At 32.5% G+C, this 21,088-nt stretch overlaps 2 protein-coding genes across 2 annotated transcripts in view; both read right to left on the bottom strand.

The window, feature by feature from the left end:
* LOC119833094 overlaps positions 1-1,119 on the bottom strand; it is a 6,530-nt gene extending 5,411 nt beyond the window's left edge. Inside the window, exon 1 of the mRNA XM_038356971.1 lies at positions 969-1,119. Coding sequence (XP_038212899.1) covers positions 969-1,062 — 94 coding nt within the window. The 5' untranslated portion in view covers positions 1,063-1,119. The remainder of the gene's footprint in view (positions 1-968) is intronic.
* An 8,677-nt stretch (positions 1,120-9,796) lies between these two features.
* The window catches only part of LOC119833116 (4-coumarate--CoA ligase 2-like), a 16,476-nt gene continuing 5,184 nt past the window's right edge, over positions 9,797-21,088 (bottom strand). Inside the window, exons 3-8 of the mRNA XM_038357002.1 lie at positions 18,228-18,584; positions 15,965-16,150; positions 15,116-15,237; positions 14,483-14,644; positions 11,124-11,294; positions 9,797-10,528 (exon numbers count right to left, since the gene is read on the bottom strand). Coding sequence (XP_038212930.1) covers positions 10,238-10,528; positions 11,124-11,294; positions 14,483-14,644; positions 15,116-15,237; positions 15,965-16,150; positions 18,228-18,584 — 1,289 coding nt within the window. The 3' untranslated portion in view covers positions 9,797-10,237. The remainder of the gene's footprint in view (positions 10,529-11,123; positions 11,295-14,482; positions 14,645-15,115; positions 15,238-15,964; positions 16,151-18,227; positions 18,585-21,088) is intronic.

Genomic DNA, 21,088 nt, shown 5'->3' with positions numbered 1-21,088 from the left:
ATGACAGATTCGAAATTCAAATGTAATATTTTTTTATAATTAAGTGTAACAGTATTTATGGCCAGACTAAGTAAACCTATTTTTTAATTTATGTATATAACGTATCACAGTTTCTTCTACAGTTTTATCGTTTAGTCTCTAGAAAATAATAAATATTGTCTTACTTATAATTATCCTATTAATAACATAAAGGCGAAAGTTCGTTAGCATGGATGGATGAATGGATGTTTGTTTTTTTTTCACGTTAAAAGGACTATACGGATTTTGATGAAACTGTACACAATAATGTTGCTTATACATCAGAATAAGACATGATCTATATAAATACTTGCTATTGCCCGTGGTATCGTCCGCGGGTGAAACCGCACGGCGCATCTTGTGGTCATTATTTATAATGACGTGACAAATACATTTCTTTTTAATTAAATTAATTTATAAATGTTACCACATTTAGGTATATATGTTTCTTACTGCTGAAAGACGTAATAATATTATCTAATTTGTGATCAAATGTTGCTTAATCTAATGAAACGTTAATAATTTCAAATGAATAGAAACACTGGAAAGTATTTTTATCAATAATCAAATGTACTCCACTACGAAAAAAATTAAGCCACAAACAAATAACAAAAAATATTTAGAATGAAGCGATTGCTTTTCTAATACATTTTTCCTTAAACAGGTCATTATTTACAAGCAAACGGCTCTGAATTCCATCATAACTTATATGGTTATCACAAAAGTATTTGTAAAGAATTTGTGGAATGTGGTCCTCTAAAAGATATTTGTGATAAATATAATATAACGGTTCATGAGATCGTTTATGTACCTATAGTATTCGTTGTCTAAAAACATTCGATACAGAACATAACAATTTAATTAGCCCACAATTGAATGATTCTTCCGTCAGCTATTTATGAACTATGCTTATAAAAAACATTATTTACTTCAATAAGGTAAGTACTCACCAAGATGTTCAGGTTTCGGTGGTAACTTGCCGCGCCACGTGGCGCCGCTCGCCAAAGCCACAAATAACGCAAGGCACACAATCCTCGACACCATTTTAGCAGTATACAGCCTTCACAAGGCTTCGTCCGTTAAGATATATCAAGCGAGACTGACCACTTGCGTATCTTACACATGTTTTTATGCTGAACCGGCCGGTCACATACTTTCGACTTCGCGTAACGCGACGCCGATACGTTGCGGATAAAATATCAAAGGCGATATGCAAAACACATTGTTTATTAATCTGTTTACGCCAATAATACTTTTTTATTAAGTCACTCGAGACTTTCTTATTGAGGTTAAAGTAATGAATTTTGCGTACGCGGACGGTTATCGCAGTCAAGCTATAATATACTATTAATTAAATTCAATTATCGTATGGTGTTTCATTAAAAATCTGATCAACATTTTTTTTGTAATTACTTTAATAGGTGTTTTATAGCAGGCTCACCTCACGATCATTTTGGAACCTGAATAATTAATTTTGATAGCGATATAATTTATAGACATAAAGCTTAATGTATTCCACTTCATTGTTCGTATTAAATTTGAAGGAAGTCATTTAATTTTTTATTCTTCCATATTTGCAAACCTTGAATTCAAAATTTATTGGGCTGTAAAGCTATTATGTTATCTATATTTTGTTACTAAGCGAACATTGGAATCAATTTGATTGAACACTAACATTGAAATGGTAAATCTAGTTCAAGAGATATCGTTTTGAAGAAAGCGTCGCATAGTGTATAAACGGCCTTATGAAGGTCACGACGCTGTAAGGAATTTGAGGGAAATACGGGTGATTCATCATTCCAATGTAAACAAACGTCATTTTTATTATTACCAGTTCTCAGATCCGTTTACATCCTTAGAAAACTTCTTTGATTAACTACGTAGCGTTGGGTCAGGAAGTTATTCTGAAATGAATACGTAAATATTATACGAAGACGTCACCTTTTTGGACACAACCTTAGTCGACTTATGACTTCGCTCATCATGATTCATAGTCGTCAAATAAATAGAAATAACAAACATGATATTAACTGGTAATCGTTGTCAAATAAATAGAAATAACAAACATAATATTGACAATTAGTTATTTTAAAGCATCGCCATATATTTCTTAAAACTTTGTACGTGGTTATGCACATGTAATGTGAGAAGTTTTTGTTTGCAAAAATGACTAGTTGAGAACTAAATGCGCATAACGAATCAATCACAAGATGATGCGAAAGCAGTTAACAAAGGTAATATTTGCTATCAAAAACATTTTAATTTCTCTAATTGCCGGCGATTTGATTAATCGATTAGTTACGATGCAAAAAAATACTTAATTAAACTATTCAAACATTTATTATAATAAAAATCAAATCTATAGTATTATATACAGCTAAATAAAGAGTTTGCTTGTTTGTAAAATTGCAAATTATTAACGCAACGTTTTTAAAGATTGTTGTTCGGTTGGATTTATCTTTGACTAGCGGTCCGCTCCGGCTTCGCCCTTGGTACATAAATAGCCTAAAGCCTTCCTCAATAAATGGGCTATCTAAAACTGAATGAATTGTTCAAAACGGACCAATAGTTCCTGAGATTAACACGTTCAAATAAACAAACAATAAACTCTTCACCATTGTAATATTATATAGTATAGATTAAACGGGACTTAAATTAAGTATATAATATAGTTACTATAAGCGTTACCTATACCCATACAGGTATATAGTCGGTGCGTGGCAAGTTGTAAAATGGATACTAACTTTTTCCTCAGTAGAATCCGGAAAGCTTTTACGTCCTTCGGGGAAAGAGGCCTAGGTGCCTCTTTCCCTGTACCTGCAACAGTGGACTACCAACTAAACATTACAAAAAGAGTTTTAGTGAAGGGGCTGGTTGGAATTCAACCACCTACAAGAATATACTGTTTAATGAATTTTATATAGCAGCACTTAATACACCTACCTATCTAATATCTACTTGGCTCGGCTAGGACCGAGTACAAACAGATGAGTGGGTAGCGATTATCATAATTAAATTAATTTGCTCTTAAAATTGTGTTGTAGTTGGCTTTTTTGTTATTTCATAGCGAGCTGGTGGTTCACCTGATAGTAAGCGATCACCATCGCCCATGAACATTCACAGAGGATTGAAGACCGGCGTGAAATAGCATCCTGCTGTGTTTCGTTCGGTGAGTGGGGGAGCCGGAGGCCCATATCCTCTTCCTTACCCTTCCCAGTCCCCTCCTTTATTCCTCTCTTCAATCCTTTCCTAATCCCGTTCCAACTTGCAGTCGCCAATCCATTTGTAGAGGCGTAAGATCTGCATTGGACCTTACGCCTCTCCAAATGTTCATGGGCGGTGGTAGCGCTTACCAGCAGGCGACCCACCAGCTCCATTGTCGACGATGACATAAAAAAAAAGGTGCCTACGCGTCTTATTTACGTGATCATTAAATAGAAACCTGTATAAATATGGACAGCTCAGCTCCCAAGAGCTATGGCTGTCCACCAAATTGACAGTCAATTGGTGCAGTGGGTAGTGACCCTGTTTGAGACTGACTCCTGTTAAACAGTTTTGATAAACATTGTAAATAATATGTGAATGCATGTCATATGATTTAGTATAACATTATTATTTGTCAAATATGTATTTTATCCACTTTGCCCGAGAATTTTAAATGGAATTCATGTGATGATATTAAAAGGTAAAACTAATATGATATTTTAGCTCTTTTATTGAATGTTATGTTGTTATTGAATTATGGTATTCTCAAAGTATACCAATGAGCAGACCTTTTTTATGAATGTATGGCACATAGTATTTATAGCATATATATTCATTATACGCTCGCTGTAAAGTGTTCGAAACGTCGGGTTAATAATATAATGAATAAATCGCGTTTAAAATCCGTTAAAAAGTTTTTAATTTCTAAATGTAAGGCACATGTCTAAGATATTTAACTATTGATTTTAGTGGACGTTCATCCTTATTTTCAACTAGCGCTGCGCCCCCGCTTCGCCCGTGTACATATATAGCCTTCCTTAATAAATGGGCTATCTAACACTGAAAGAATTTTTCAAATCGACCCAGTAGTTCCTGAGATTAGTGCGTTCAACAAACTCTTCAACTTTATAATATTAGTATAGTTAAATATCCATTTTTTATTCTAACAAGACGTGGAAACACATACTACTCCCTTAATTCTGGACTCAATCATGTCAAAATCTAATCCCGGAGCTAATAAGTAAGCTAATGAGAAGACGTTTCGTCAATCCAAATATCTAAAGTGCATTAGTCGAAGCAAGAATTTTGGAACATACGAGATGCAAATGAACCTGCGTGGGGTTTGCTTTTTTATTTTGGATTTGACGCCGTTTCACAAGATCCGGTTATTGTATTTGTACATCCTTGTTGAGTATATTGAACCAGTGAAATTGTTCCTCAATCGGTGACGGTGCATATTTTTTATATATCCCCCTAGACACCACAAAAACTTGAATAGATTAAAGCTAGTGCAATTTTTTTTTTCTAGATGTTTTAAACATATTTGGTTTTTTGTTCATTAACAAAAAAGTTTTTATATGATACTAAAATAGTAACTCTTATCTTATTTATCTTAGAAACGGCTCCAAAGGTTTTCATGAAATACAGCAACCCGGGGTCACGAATGGGATTAATAGACCTGGCCACACAATTCAACATCAAAAGACCAACCAGCAATGCTCCGTCATCCAGTTCCTTAATCTGTTTGAGATTCATTAATCAAATATCGCATGTATATGTAAAAATACTTCTAAATTTAAAAAAATATGATTGAGATAAAGAAATTTTTCGAGTATCATATTGAGTCTCATTATCATGAGTTATTTGTTTAGGCATGTTTATTAAATAATCATATGCAATGTTACAAGTATTTAAGGAATTTTCCTTATGTGGCGCCTAAGTTATAAGCAAAAAACTAAAAGCGATATAGTAAAAAACTTATTTTCGTTCGGATCACGACCTCGAGCGCTTGTTTTGTGGCATTCTATATTTCTAACTTTCGTTTTTGCGCGGTTAATCAGTAGGGTATTTCCCAGAATATCTATAAGTAATATATCACTAGAATTGTTTTAGTCCGAATAGAAAAAAATGTCCGAATACATAAATCTCATCTTGCATACTTAATGATAGCATGATATGTTACGTAATAGGCTGTTGAAATACGTGTTATTTCTACAGCTTGCGTACGTAAAGGAGAGTTTCTTCTACTCATATTATCTAAGCTACATTTTCATACGTATTTATTTTATTGATCAAACTTACAGAATATAAGGTGAAGTCCCGTGTCCCCTAGTGGGGTATGGGGCAGATGAGGTACATCTGTTTCACTGATCGATTTTCTTTACGGACAAGTCGGCGATCAACCTTCTGTGTCCTGCCAGACCGACACATTTTTTTGTGCGTCCCCACCGGGAATTGAACCCAGGACCCCTCGGTTCTACGCTCACGCGTTAAAAACTGTGCCAAGGAGGCGGTCAAACTGTTACGAACGGTAATGAAACTTACAGAATACCATTTTCTCAATGTTTTCGTGTATATTTTAATTACACTTACCGCGATTACTTATACATTCTGTTACTTGGGTAACTATTTTATATCTGCGAATGTTATAAAGAGGTCCCAAACGTTTATGATCTTATTTATCTGTGGATCTATGGAACCTAAATTTAAAAAAAAATCAGCAATAGAAGGTTATTTGTGAGTATCATAAGCTAAATTCTTTGTTTTCCCCGGGTTGCGCCGGACGAAGCCGGGACTGGCGATTAGTGTTATAAAGTGTATATAAGTGTATATAAAGATAATGAAATAATTCCGAATTGACCTCGTTTATTACGGAAAGGTCATCAGTTATGGTTACCCAATAATAATTTATGAAGATAATAACAAATTTCTCATAATACACGTAAGGCCATTTCCCATAGAGCATTTATAGATCTTATCCAATTATAATGTTTATTTATATATCCATATTTCTTTCTTTTGGTAAAGCTAATAGAGGTATAATTCTACTTTATGTATATAATCACATTATTAATTAAATTAAATTTCATGGTGCAAAAACAAAGAACTAAAATTTCAAAATTGACACAAAATGTTATACAAGTTCATTTATTTAAATATCTTTGTAAATTAAACATCTTATCGTTGTTAGGATTTTCAATAAGTAATATGCTAGACTGTGACCTTTGACGTCCATAAAATTCCGAGTCAAAACATTACATAAATATGAAGAATCTACTATCACACTACCTACTATTTGAATTTTTATTTGTATTGTATTTTTTTATGTTTATTTATTTATGTGAATTAAATCAAAACCTAACACACTAGATCTTGTCCTAAACGGAAATAAACAAAACAAATTTATAAAAACAGGAAAAGTGATTTGTTTTATTATATTGTTGTTATAATAAGTTTATTAACATTTATAACGTACGCTTTATTCGTAATAAGTTACGGAAACAGTAAGCTTATAATTTATGAATAGAAATATGTTCCGGCACGTGTGCGAAATCTTATACATAATATACAATGTTATATATGCACACCGTACTGTAAATAATGTATAATATAAATGCGAAGGAACTATGCATATCTTTCTGTCTTTCTACCTGTCTCTTCTTCACGCCTAAACCATGATATGAATGAAATCTGGTACAGATATGGTTACGGATCCGAGAAAGGACAGTTTTTATCCCGGGAATCCTATGGGAGCGGGAATTATGTTTGGAAAACCTGATGGCTATCTTACGCGGGCGAAGCCACGGGAAACCAAGGAAAGCGAAGGAACGGAAAATAGTAATAGTAAAATCAGAACTGCATACAATTTTTTCCTGCAATAAGTACTTATCAATCAAACCGAATAACTTACAAAACATGGAGAATATTATTATATAATTTATTTTCTACGTACAATTAAACTCACAAAATCTATATCACGCACACAAAGTAATTTAAGCTGTGCGAACTTCTTTGAAGACGATATCACAAAAATTCAAATTAAGCAGCCCTCGGAGTCAAAGCCATTATAATGTCAAAGCTACTACGAAACGTAAACAAAATACCAATATAATAATAGCGAGGAATTCCAATTTTACATTGGAATTCAAATAAATCGTCTCAATCAATTTGGATATCCCATAAAGACGCAAAATCGTGGCGCCTACATTCTTAGCATTGTTATATCGTAGGAGCCCCGGCTGACCATTCGCATTCATTTGTTTTTACCGCTCCTATAAATTACGACATTAGCTATACGTATTGGCAATATACATATTGCGATCTTAATTATTCTTTCGTCGGTGAATCTATTAAAGTACCTGACAATAATATTAAAAAAAGAGGTTATCAATTCGACTGTAGTTTTTGTGTTTGTTACCCCATAACTTTTCACTGTGTGAACAGATTTTCATGATTCTTTTTTTAATCGAAAGCTGCCACCCATATGGTCCCATTTCAATTTTGTATAGTTCTTACAATTTGAAGTTAAATGTTTAAAAAAACATTTTATAGCATATCCGTTATGTCTAAATCACGGAGAACACTTATCAGATTGGTCTGAGTAGCATATTATGAGTAGGCAGAAATAGATTTTTTTACAATATTCACAGTCCGGTCATACTTCAATCTCCTGATGACACATTATTATAAGAAAAACAAAAACTCTGTGAACCAATTTGACGACTCGAAACAGAGATTATCTGCGATTATTTAAACATTCTACACTAAAATTCAAAATTCAAATCGATTTCCAAATTCAAAATTCATCTTAATTTAATATATAACTGTCAATATCCTAACAAAAACATATTGTTTTTTCAAAAATCATCGGAGTCAAAGCATCAACTCTGGGAAATACCAAAGCCCACGCCGCGGCACAATATGCGACTGTTTTTATCAAATATGAAAAAACAATGTTCGCCTTCCAAATAGAATATTCAACATGTGCTGTTTGATTAAAGATTGGATTCAGGATATGAACATTTCCTGGGTAGTAGCGTTCAGATGTGCAATATTAAATTTCATTTTTAAATACAGTTCCGAAAGTCGGAGTGAAATATTTGACCAATAAAATAGTTTAACTGTAAAAGGCTTTAATTTTACGCATACGACGACGTTACAATGAAATATATGAGGTAAATTTACCAATAATTTATACGTATTATCATTTTTCAACATTTATTACGGCGATTCATTAAGCCAAGACTCAGGGAATGCATATTTTATAGAATAATTGTAGTTTAATTGAAACACCAGACAATAAAATACAAGACGTATTATCGACGATTATTATTAACATTTTATGTGTGTTATTTGCCTGTCGCGAAATAAATCAAATTCCAATTCGACTGTATAATACTCTAATCAACTTTGTGTCATTTATCATAAAAATATATAATACTAGCTGACCCGGCAAACGCTGTTCTGCCCGACTCTTATCACTTAGGGGTATAAGAAATAGATGTTGGCCGATTCTCAGACCTACTCGATACGCACACAAAATTTCTTGAGAATCATTCCAGCCGTTTTAGATGAGTATGGTAAAGAACATCGTGACACGAGAATTTTATATATATAGAGATAATGAATGGGTGGCGGAATGGTAAGGCATCGCCTCGGTACGGTTAAACACACACACACAAAACTGCTCTTATATTATATAAGTGAAGTCCCGTGTATTGGGGTATGGGGCAGATGATATACATCTGTTTCACTGATCGATTTTTTTTTATGGACAAGTAGGTGATCAGCCTTCTGTGTCCTGCCAGAGCGAGACGTTTTTTTTCGTGCGTCCCCACCGGGAATCGAACCCAGGAACCCTCGGTTCTACGCTCACGCGTTAACCACTGTGCCAAGAAGGCGGTCAATCTATATTATATTAAATACTACATACTATTAAAAACTAAAAATAGAATATACTCATAGAAACTTCATCGTGGATTATATTTTGTATGTATCGAACTGAAAGTAATGGAAATCACGTATTTTGAAGTCGGTTGCCGCCTGATATACCAGCGATATGCGGATATACATACATTAATAAAATAAATTTGCATAATAAATACACTCCTTGAATGTCACCTGGAATCAAGCGTGCTTAACTTGATGGGATCATTTATAAGAGTTAAATAAATCACCCATACAATGTCGCATTAAATATCCAGGTTTATATTAATATTTATTTGCAACAACACTTGCATATTTTGCAGAAAAAGAATCAGATGATGATTTCCTTTAATAGCCTAACTAGCTACTTGTCCCAGCTCCGCCTGAGTTGACCTCTCGAGTTGGGACTCTATTGGTAAAAGAATTTTTAAAATCGTTTACGTCACATAAATTATTTACCTTCAACAACTAATAATTGATAGGATTCGCCACATGAAATTATTTGTATGATATATATTTATTATTTAAATCTATACTGATATTGTAAAGAAGAGTTTATTTGGTTGAACGTGCTAATCCCAGGAACTACTGGTACGTTTTGAAAAATTATTTCAGTGTTAGATGGCCCATTTATTGAGGCTATAGACTGTGTACCTCTGTGTACATGTACCACAGGCGAAACCGAGGCGGACCGTCAGTCTAGTTGCTAAAGCATTTAAGATAATACTTCCACATTCGGAGAAATTCAGTATGAATCTTTATTATTATTTCTCGGGTCTTAAAACGTTTCAGATAATTGTTTAATCCCCATATTTTGCTTTCCTTCTTTTATTTATGTTTAAAATAAAATACACTAAAACCAGTTTATAACATTTTATTTTGTCATCATATAAAATCCTCACGTAAAAACGTAAGTCTCCAAAAATGGAAGCTCAGATAAACAAGAGCATAAACAACTCTCTAAAACTTTCTATTTACGTTTGTAACAATATTTTATTATCTCAACGAAGTTTTTTTTTTAACCAGTTAAAGATAATTGAATACCCATCAACAAATTTTATAAATTTGATACGAATGCGCTTTACATTTCTTCAATAACATCATAAATTTATTAATTGTCCTCGACGCAGTAGTCAATACATCTATACAAATATTATAAAGTGAAGAGTTTGTTTGAACGCACTTATCTCAGAATCTACTAGTCCGATTTAAAAAAAATTATTTCAGCGTTAGATAGCGCATTTATTAAGTAAGGCTATATATGTACCACGGGCGAAGCCGGGCGGACCGCTAGTATTACATATGTGAATTAACAATATTTCTCAATGAGAACTCTTCTTAATATTTTACCGGACGGATTCTTTGGAATTTCCTTAAGAAAAACTACTTCTTTAATTCTCTTGTACGGCGCAACTCGTTTGCTTACGAACTCCAGTATGTTTGTTTCAGTTACGTATTTATTCTCGTACAATACAACGAATGCTTTTGGCTTTTCTCCCGTGGCAGGATCGGGTACTGGCACGACAGCAGCATCGAAGATATCTGGATGTTCCTTTAAAACACCCTCCAACTCTGCTGGTGGCACTTGATAAGCGTTTACCTATAACATAACTTATATGAATTCCACATACTCAGTGCTACCTTTTGGCAGCGTCGACCATGTAGTGAAAGGAAAGTATGGATGTTGGGGTTTTACCCGATTAGTTATTCTTGCCATGGGATTTCCGAAAAATAACATTATTTTAGAGGATACTAGCTGCGCCCCACGGTTTTATCCGTGTAAGTCGGTTTTGTATCCAGATATACCGTAGGAATATCTGGATACAAAGTTGCCTATATGTTATTCCAGTTGTCCAGCTATCTACGTACCAAACTTCATTACAATCAGTTCAGTTGTTTTTGCGTAAAAGAGCAACAAACACACACACATCCTTACAAACTTTCGCATTTATAATATTAGTAGGATATATATATAGATAGTTTAAGATCTGAGAAAGGATGTCCTATCTCAGATCTTAAACTATCTCTGTATTAAATATCTTCCAAATTGGTTGAGTTGTTTAATGAAATTAGTATCATATTGTCATCATATCTGGGTCAATGATTTTATAGGGAAAAACAGACAGTAAAGTACAGACATTAAATTTATTATGTTATTTTCTCATATAATGTTATTTTCTCATCCTTAGGCTTACCTTTATCAATTCTTTCAGTCTATCAGAAATAGAAACAGAGCCGTCTTCAGCTATCCTCGCTAGATCTCCACTACGGAACCATTTATCTTCAACAAACACTTGGCTATTTGCTTCCGGATTATCCTTATATCCCTTCATAACATGAGGACCTTTTATAAGTAGTTCACCAACCTGCAAATTAACTCCAATTAATAGAATATTGGTTATAATCAACACATTCATTCACGTGTTTAATAAATGCAATTGAAATAAATTACAAGTTATTGTTCCAATTTAGATAGAACATAATACACAAGAAGAAATAAATAAATAGTGAAAATAGTAACAATAAAATCTATATCATAATGTTAATGCTCTGCTATTGTTTTACAATGAAACAATTGAAGTAATTAAAGAATCATGGTATATATTTGTAGATGAACGCACCTAATTCTAATACGAAATTTTACACGATGCCCATTCCTCGATAACAATTGATTAAATTAGATGTGATCATTTCAAATTTGTTACAATTATTCTAGAATATTTATTTATTTTAAAGATTCATCAATTATGATGTATATATGGGGAGGATAAATAGACGTTATTGTATTGATCAAAGAATGAGAGTGGAAACTATTATATCTAATATATAAAATTCTCGTGTCACAGTTTTCGTTGCTATACTCCTCCGAAACAGCTTGACCGATTTTGATGAAATTTTTTGTGCTTATCCGGTATCTATGAGAATCAGCCAACATCTATTTTTCATACCCCTAAATGATAAGAGTAAGGCGAGAACAGCGTTTGCCGGGTGCAGCTAGTATTCTATAATATTTGAGATCACAACTAAAAAAATAGCTGTATCAAAATATATCGCGACACGTGTGTGAACCCGTGTAAATCTGGCCTTATTAGTCATTATATTCAATACGATGATTTACCATAAACGTGTATAGATGTATTATAATTGTATGAATAAACTAATGACGAACTTATTTAACAAAGCGAACTTTTTAGCGTCACTCCTTATGATACGATGATGATGTCAATATTAAGCAATTTAAAACCTAGCTCAAAGAGTAATGTTTATTTTACAATTAGTGTAGTTTAGATGCTATTGACTCCGAACTCCAAACGAGCAAACGTCATATTTTAAAAATAGAACATAGGGTTAATAATACGTTTGTAATAAACACGATTAATTATTTAAAAGGCAATTGGTAATTTATTTTAAAAATAGTCTTCTACGACGAGGAATCAATTATGCGTAAGAAAAGTGAGGCAAATCAAACTGAGCCATATTGGCTCAGTTCAGTTGAACCGAGAACGTAGTGTCAGTTCACATATGTCTCTACAACCATTGATGTAAGATATACAATAATGAAAAAAATCGTCTGAATCAAATTCTACCTACGCGCGTGAGTGGACGATAAAATAGACTTTGAACTCGACAAGAAATGAGGTGTTAAAGTCAATGAATCTATACTAATATGATAGTATACAGTTGAAGAGTTGTTGTGTGTTTGTTTGTTTGAATGCACTAATATCAGGTATTCCATTTGAATTTTCTTTTAATGTCAATCTTAGATGTTCCATATATCTAGAAGGTTATAGAAATAAGGAAGGCATATAACTAGTGTTTTATACAACTCCGCTTGGTACTTTTGGAGACCTTTTAATAGGCGATACTGAATCTAGTTCCTTAACGTAGGTGTTGACGTTAACGTAATGTCATTGTGTATTTAACATTAAAGTTTTGCATGTAGCCCGGTCGAGGGATGATTTGATGATGATGGATGTTTGTCTGTTATATTATTAGATATAAATTATTTAAAGTAATATACAGCATCTCCCTCCGATGGTCAACGGAACTTATAGTTTTTAATATGTTAATTACCTTAAAAATATTCATAAAATCCCTCATGATTTTCTCCTTTTAGATGAATTTTAAACTCTATGTACATTGTGCACATCCTAACTGGCCCTGTCTCCATTTGCCACCCGCACACACACTTTTCAGATTATATTTTCAGAGAGACATAAATTTTAAGAAAACATCAAATAAGAAACTGGACGATGTTTTCTTATTTAAGTATTTTTTCCGTTATCAGAGCTTTCAAGACTATAAGTAGTATTAAACATAAAAGAGCATCGGTGGGACACCCTATATAATGTATGTATGTAATATATTGTAAAAAAGTTAGACACTGCTTACTGCTTAACTAAATCATCATCTAATGTTAACCAAGACCCGCTTTTAATTAACTATTATTGAATTTTGACAGCCACAAATTTGTCTAGACGGTTTCTGCATTTACCAGGAATTCAAAGGCGTTGAGCTACTGTTTGTCTTCATACTGTGATAACGTTATGCTTATTACATGTTTATCCAATAGCTGGCGAACCCACTCGTTTCGATGCAACAGACTGAGGTCATTAACCGCTGCACTGAGCGCTTCGTCTAGGAATTATATCTAGATCAATAGGAACTTAATTCTAAGTGGCTCCGAATATGTAACTGTATTCAACCACAAACTAAATGTTACGTTTATTGTTACAAACCCCATTACCGCACGATTACTGTATTCAATTCAACGCTCAGACCTTTCAAGGTCTTATAGTATAACATAGCATACGTGATACGTCTATATGTGTACATTTATTTCTTAATTAACGAATTATAATTTTGTCTTATTGTAATCTTTAGAAATATACTTTTAAATTCACGTCTTAATAAAGTTGTGAGTATTTTTTTCTGTGTTGGCTCATTCTGTTAATTCTATTATTTTACAAATAATATTACAATATCATAATATACGCAAATCATAGATTAAGTATCTTGTAAGTAGTTCGCAAGCATCGGCTTATAAAAAAGGATAAGGCTTAGATTTACTTCTATAAAATTTAACTTATTCATATATCTACCGTTTTCACATTGTATATATTTGAGTAATATTTTTTTTAACTTTTATACCCAAAGCTGAAACGAAATGAATTGGTCCTGTTTCGAAATATACAGTCGGGTTTTTTTCGTATTTGGGTCGATTCAATTCCTATCTCCCAGCAAAGAACTTCTCAAGGGAGACAATACGTTAAATATTAACAATAGCAACGTCTTTTAAAAGGAAACTTCATTTTCAAGGTAAGAAGAAACGTGGGTAATATAATATATAAGTTATATTTAAGTGAAATATATTGACATTAAATGATATAGATTTGTATCAAATGTTTATGTATCCCATACCGTTTAGATTTTTAGGAGATCAATAACGAAAAACGTCATGTGTAAGTAAAGCACTTTTTTTCTAAATTTTGTACTGATAAATTTAGAATAAGAGCTATCTACCAAGCACTTAGAATTTGCGTCGTAAATATACCTCATTAGGGCCCATGTTTTTCAAATTTTCGTCCACCACCCTCAACTGTGTATTTGACAGAGGGAATCCCACGCTAGTGTAGTTCTTGAATCCTATTGGGCTGATTGTAGCCAAGGGACTGGTTTCAGTGAGCCCGTAGCCTTGTGCAACATGACAGTCCCTCTAAAATACAAACAAAGTTTACAATTCTATAGTTGAATTCTCATATGGAATGTGCATGGAATAAAATGCGCCTTACTTCAAAATAAGAGCAATGTCTAAGACTGTATTAATTGTTTATGAATTACGTTAAAGGAAAAGTAGTTCTGAATAGTGGAATAAAAGGGAAAGCGAAGTGTTAATAAGAAGTTATTTTGTATGAGAGAACAGTTTTTACGCAACAATTAACATGCTAAAATAGCTGATTAATTTTTTTCACGAGCGTGTATAAATCTTTTATAACCTTGAAGAAAATATAGGCTACATCTCAGATTTTTATTTGTTTCTATTAGGATTGAAATATATATAACCATTTCATCAAGTATTAATGATAAGCAATAGAACGAAAAACATCATTTAAACCGTCATCATTTCATGTCATGCACTTCCTTGCTATCAAAATAAATAACAATATTAGATTTGCAACAAACTCACATCAATTTTTCTTAAAAACGTCTCAACATCAACTTTTGGTACAGGCGCAGCCCCGATGATGACACTTCGCACGCGTTCCAAGTGCTTCGCTTTTACTTGAGGGTACGTCGCTAGGAACAGTACTGGAAAAAACATTATTTTTCTTTACAATTGGTACAGTAAATATCCATCCTTGCATGCATATAAACTGGTTTAATAAAAAATATTTTACAATTCAGTTACAGACCAATCTTTTAAAACAACCGAATACACACAATGTTGAATTTCACTCGCAACTGTAGCATAGCTTTTATTCCCGCCCAAAGTCTTATAATAAAGCTTCTTTGTCTTAGAAGACGACTTTGATCACATAAATTGTTTAATGAAATTGAATTTATTTACCCATGGAATACCAACGTTATAGTAGCTTAGGGAAAAACTGTACCAGTATTTTTAAGCTACTATTATGTTCGTATTACATGGGTTCATCGTCAGCCCACATATGTTCCCACTGCTGGGACACAGGCCTCCTATGAGGGTTCAGGCCATAATCTACAACGCTGGCCAAGTACGGATTGGCAGATGTCACATGTCGTCGATGTTTTGAATCTCGGACATGCCGGTTTCCTCACCATGTTTTCCTTCACCGTGAGCAGTGATGTTATTCTACATGCGCAGATAAATTGAAAAATCAATTTATTTCCTGCACGCTCGCCCGGTATCGAACCCTGACTAGTCGATTTTGAAGTCCGAGGTTCTCACCACTGAGCCACCACTGCTTTTTTTTTATTACATGGGTTATTTAGTTCTATTTCCGAATAAATTATGAATAAAACAAAACATATAATTAGTCTTATTCTCTGTACTCACACAACGGCGGCGCTAAGAAGAACATCTCCATCTTATGCTTAGCTAGAGCTTCGACGAATGTGTCAGGCTTGAATTTTGGCAGAGTTACCAGTTTCGTACCAACAGACAGTTTGTGAAGGGTGACTACACCAAGACCGTAGGAATGGAACATGGGTAATATAGCTAGAGTTGAATCCTGGTTTGATTCTGAAACCGAACATTTGTTAGATTTATGAATGTTTCATGTAAATCATTTTATTTGAAATTTAATTTGCATTTTTAACATAATACAAGCTCGTGTCAGCGACTACTGCAAAGACTGAGTTATTTTGTTTTTAACAGCATTTGAATATTACACAGGTTACAGTTATTTATATATAGGTTTTTATACCTATAGTCATATTAATTATTTTCAAAGGAGTTGTAGTCTAATATTTGAGTTCATAATATTAATTCAAATTCAGGCTACTTATTCAGATCATATAAGCTACTTTCAAAGTCAATATATCAAAGTGAAAGCAACTCTGTCTGTATGTCTCTTCATCACACCTAAACCACTGAACCGGTTTGGGTCAAATTTCTCGGAAATTCCATGGGAAAGGGAACCAAACGGGTAAAACCCCAGGACTGTCTAACTTTTCCTTTAAAGCTAGATACATTTTTCAAATCAAATGAAATAAATTTGAGATTGTTTAAAATTGCATGAAATATGAGGGGATATTTATCAAAATCTAATAAATCAAAAAGTCCGTATACAATACTAAAAGTAAAATCACAAACCATAATACCGCTCTTAACTAAACTGGACCGTCCAAAAAAATAACCAATAACTTTAAAACTATGAGCACTGAACCGAGAACCCTTCAAAGGTGCAGACGTTAATATTGACAAACGATGCAACGTATTTCTAGAAATGTAAGAGTGATTACTCAGTAGCCCGGGATTAAAAACCAACCCATTGTTGTTTGCGTCTTCAGACAGGGGTAATATTTCGAGGGGTAATGAACGTTATGCCTGTGCGCTCACGTGATACCGGTAATTTCGGGCTGTAGGATGTAATGATATTGTTATTCCTATGTTTAACTGCTTTATGAAGTTTGTTTATAGGATTTATACATTGGCGATTAAGGGCAGGATACACCAGCTAATGCAGCAACTAAGTTTGATCTCTCCGGTGTATGGTTACAAACCACAACTCAAGTAGATATAAATGTATATTATTATAATGGAATCTGTTGTTGCTCATTATTATTTGCAGTTCATGACACATAGCATAAAATTGGATAGTCCTCGCTTGACCTTCCAACAAATTAATGATTGTGACAGAATTATAACAGCACTGGAGAAAAAATGTGCTTATAAATAAATACAATTATTGTTCTTCTATTATGTCGTCATATTGTAAATGACAACTAGGAAAAATAGTAGAAATTAAAGATATCAAAAACATAAAATATACAATATATTATAATAAAAACATATAATAAAAATATATTATAATATGAACATATAATAAAAACATAACAAAAACGTATTAAAGAAAAACTGTGTTATTATTACATTTAATGTAGTTATAAAGCATTATATCTTTCTTTTACATTAACACGTTACCTTAACAGATTGAAATGAAGGGTAGGAGATATAGAAGCTATTATAAGATTGAGTTTATTTAACCCGTGGTCAATCGGAAGTGTATTATTGTAAATATAATGTATTTGCATTAGCCACACTAATATGAATTGCAAATATTGAATATGTTAATCGAATTGTGTGACATTACGAAGCACGGATTATTTTAACAAAATTCACATATGCGACCCTGTTTGATTTGACAAGCCAAAACAATTTTTAGAGTTTTTGTTCGCGAAGTTGTAATCTGGTAGTATATTGAGTGAATGATTTGGCAGGATAATTTCTCTATTAAGACCGACTTTAGATCATTTTCAAAAGGGAAATTATGTATTCTCCAAGCGTATAAGAAATTGATATTTAGCTTATACAAGATGAGAGGCCCATTGTACTTAACTTTTAATATTAATTCTAAATCCAAATTAGCCAAAATAAAAGAGCTATTACTGCAATACCACAATACTTTCGACAATGAAGATAAGTATCTAGGTTGTCATTACCATGACGTGCAAACAGACAGATATACATTTAAACTCTACGACCTCTTCTCTAGGACCAATGTAATATTTAACAAGTCACATGCACAAAATAAGTCCCAAAGGCCATAATTTACATCAAAAACGCTGATTGTATTTCAAAATTATAAAAGAATTACCTGTTGTATCATTATGTAACTGGCATTCATTATTTTGCTGTTCGCAATTAGTTACTATGTTATAATGAGTCAGTTCTACTCCTTTAGGCAGTCCCGTGGTACCACTTGAATATGGTAAGAAAGCTACGTCATCGAACTTTCGTTTAACCTCTTTCAGTATACTAGTGTCTATGTTTGTATTGTCAATTATTTCTTTATAAGATACTGTTCCTTCTGGTCGCTTACTGAATACGTCGTTTACAATAATCGGTATACTTTTTTTGTTCATTTCAAGAGCTTCTTTGACAACTGGAACTATTTCTGGTACCGTGATTATCAATTTTGCTTCTGATAACTGGATTTGTCTTTGAACCTCATCTGGAATGTGAAGAAGCATTTATAAGTATTTAAAAGATTAATTTCTGTTGGTGTTTTTTATAGCATTAATGTAACGAATGAAAAAATCACTCTTGATCGATTTTTTTCGATTCTTTAAATTTTATTTAGTATCGATTTATTATTTAATCTGTATGTGTTAATTTTTTTATGAGAATTTATAATAATTATATGCTTTAAAAGTAATATAATGCTTATTAAATAACTTTACATTCATTTCTGAATGAATTGGTCAGATCCGGATGACATTTGGGCAGTGAAACATAACATGTCTGGATTTTTTTATCACGTGCTATTTTGCTCAGTACTTTTAAGTACTTCTTCGCTATAAGGTGAACAATACAAAAAAAAAAAACAAAAATATGTACTTTACAAAATCTCTAACATATACAATTCACTACAATTTTGTATTCATTTCTTTACCAAACTTGTATTTAAATGAAAGAGTAAAAATGATTAATCTTTAAAGCGCATTTACGCGATGGTAGTATAAAAATTTAATCACCGCTGGGTTTGAAATACAAAAAAAATTATTCAAATAATTTCTTATAATTTTATGCTATATTGTGGAATAATAACTGTTGTTTGTGTCTAAATGTCCTTTATTTTAAATATACTTTAACTTGTTATATTGCGCAAATTGTAATTGCCGAATCATTATATAAATATTTTGCTGATTAAAGGCACCTTTTGCTAATTGTTTAAGATTTTTGTTCGCCTGTATATTATTTGATTTGCGCGCAATAATGAATTTTCATTAATTCATTTATTCATTCATAAAGATTAAAAGATAATTATTTTATTTAAATTACTTTTAACGAATGCCTCAACGGTTGATATTCGTTAAATATTGGATATTATTTTGTAATCTACATGATCTTTTAACGAGATATAAATATAAAATTAAATTATAGAATCGTAAAATCGCTTATTGAATAATAGAGCAATACGCGCGTCGCGCATATTAATTAAATTAATACAAAAGCATGTTAATGGAAATTTAATCAACAATGTTCTGAAATATGATTGAAATAGACAAAGGCGCTTGCAATTAAGCAACCAGAAATAAATGTATGTAATAGAATAATTATTAATAAATATTCTATATATTATTTTTAAATATTCAATATATGATCAAACTTATATTGATAATATAAAATATTATTTCTTTGTAATGGATAAACTCAAAAACTACGGGACCGATTTAAAAAATTCTTTCATCATTAGAAAGCTGCGACTTCACTGAGTGATATAGGCTATATATGTACCACGAGCAAAGCCAGGGCGAACAGTCTTACTTAAACACAAGAAAGTCGTGTCAGTTACACAACATATAACTCAAGAACGGATAAACTAATTTTAATGTCTTAATGGATTTGTCTCCTTGGATTAGGAACACAAATGTAAAAATTTGTAAAACTACAAAACGTTGGCTGGACTGAGCAGCTTGTTTCGTATAGAAACCTTTATGAAATAAGCTGCTCAGAACTTATCCGTGTATCTTAATTGCTCATATAGAAATTTGCTTAATAGTAGTCCTCCAAACGGTGTTTAAGATAAACCAGCCAATCTAGATGAATATATTAACAACTATGTACTTAGTGAGAGAATCGATTTCTTATTAAGATTCACCCAACAAGTTCCTCGAAATTTTCCTTAAGAACTAATATAAATTTATTGTTTGATTAAAAGCGTAAATGATTACTCTTAGACCTCTATTATATAAGTACATAATTACGATAATTAATGATTTAAGCCATTTTTTGGTTCATTATAAATCTTTCTAATGGTATAAAAATTTTCAAAATTAGTTTAGTCCTGAGATTAGTAGAGACCAACTAAGAAACCTCTTAACAATATTTCAACCGTACCCGTAGTTACTGTTCCTGTGGGATTTTGTCAGGATAAAACTATACTATAAAATTCTTAAGGTCTCAAACTATATCCTTACCAAATCGTATTAGGATCGATTCGGTGATTAACCTAATGCACACATTCGCACGAATACACGAATCCAAGTGTGCGATCAGCGCATGCGACATAAAGTCTTTATAGGAAAAAAATAATCTAGGGTTATGTGTTTGATTTTACGCGAGTATTATACGTTTAGAAATTAAAAACTTTTTAACGGATTTTAAACGCGATTTATTCATTATATTATTAACTCGACGTTTCGAACACTTTACAGCGAGCGTCTCCCCGTGACCAGCGTAAAAAAGTTTTTAATTTCTAAATCTTGGGTTATGTAATTTTTTTCTATAGGCAACAATCTCATTATTTACAATATAGTATAGGCATGTGTTACACCGGCATGATTTAGATTGATGGGGAAATACTTTCAACATTCAAATTAGTCATGCAGGTTTTAGGGTCAATCGTTACAGACAAAAAATCGTATCTTTCCTCCTTATAATTGGTGATTAAACGAACTTACCTGTAAGTGAAGTTCTATCATAATTATGCTTGGCTTCGTCCGAGAGATTAGC

The sequence above is a fragment of the Zerene cesonia genome, chromosome 16 (assembly GCF_012273895.1).
Source record: "Zerene cesonia ecotype Mississippi chromosome 16, Zerene_cesonia_1.1, whole genome shotgun sequence".
NCBI classification, from domain to species: Eukaryota; Metazoa; Arthropoda; class Insecta; order Lepidoptera; family Pieridae; genus Zerene; species Zerene cesonia.
Note: the sequence above shows the minus strand (reverse complement) of the source record. Positions and strands in the feature narration are given on the sequence as shown.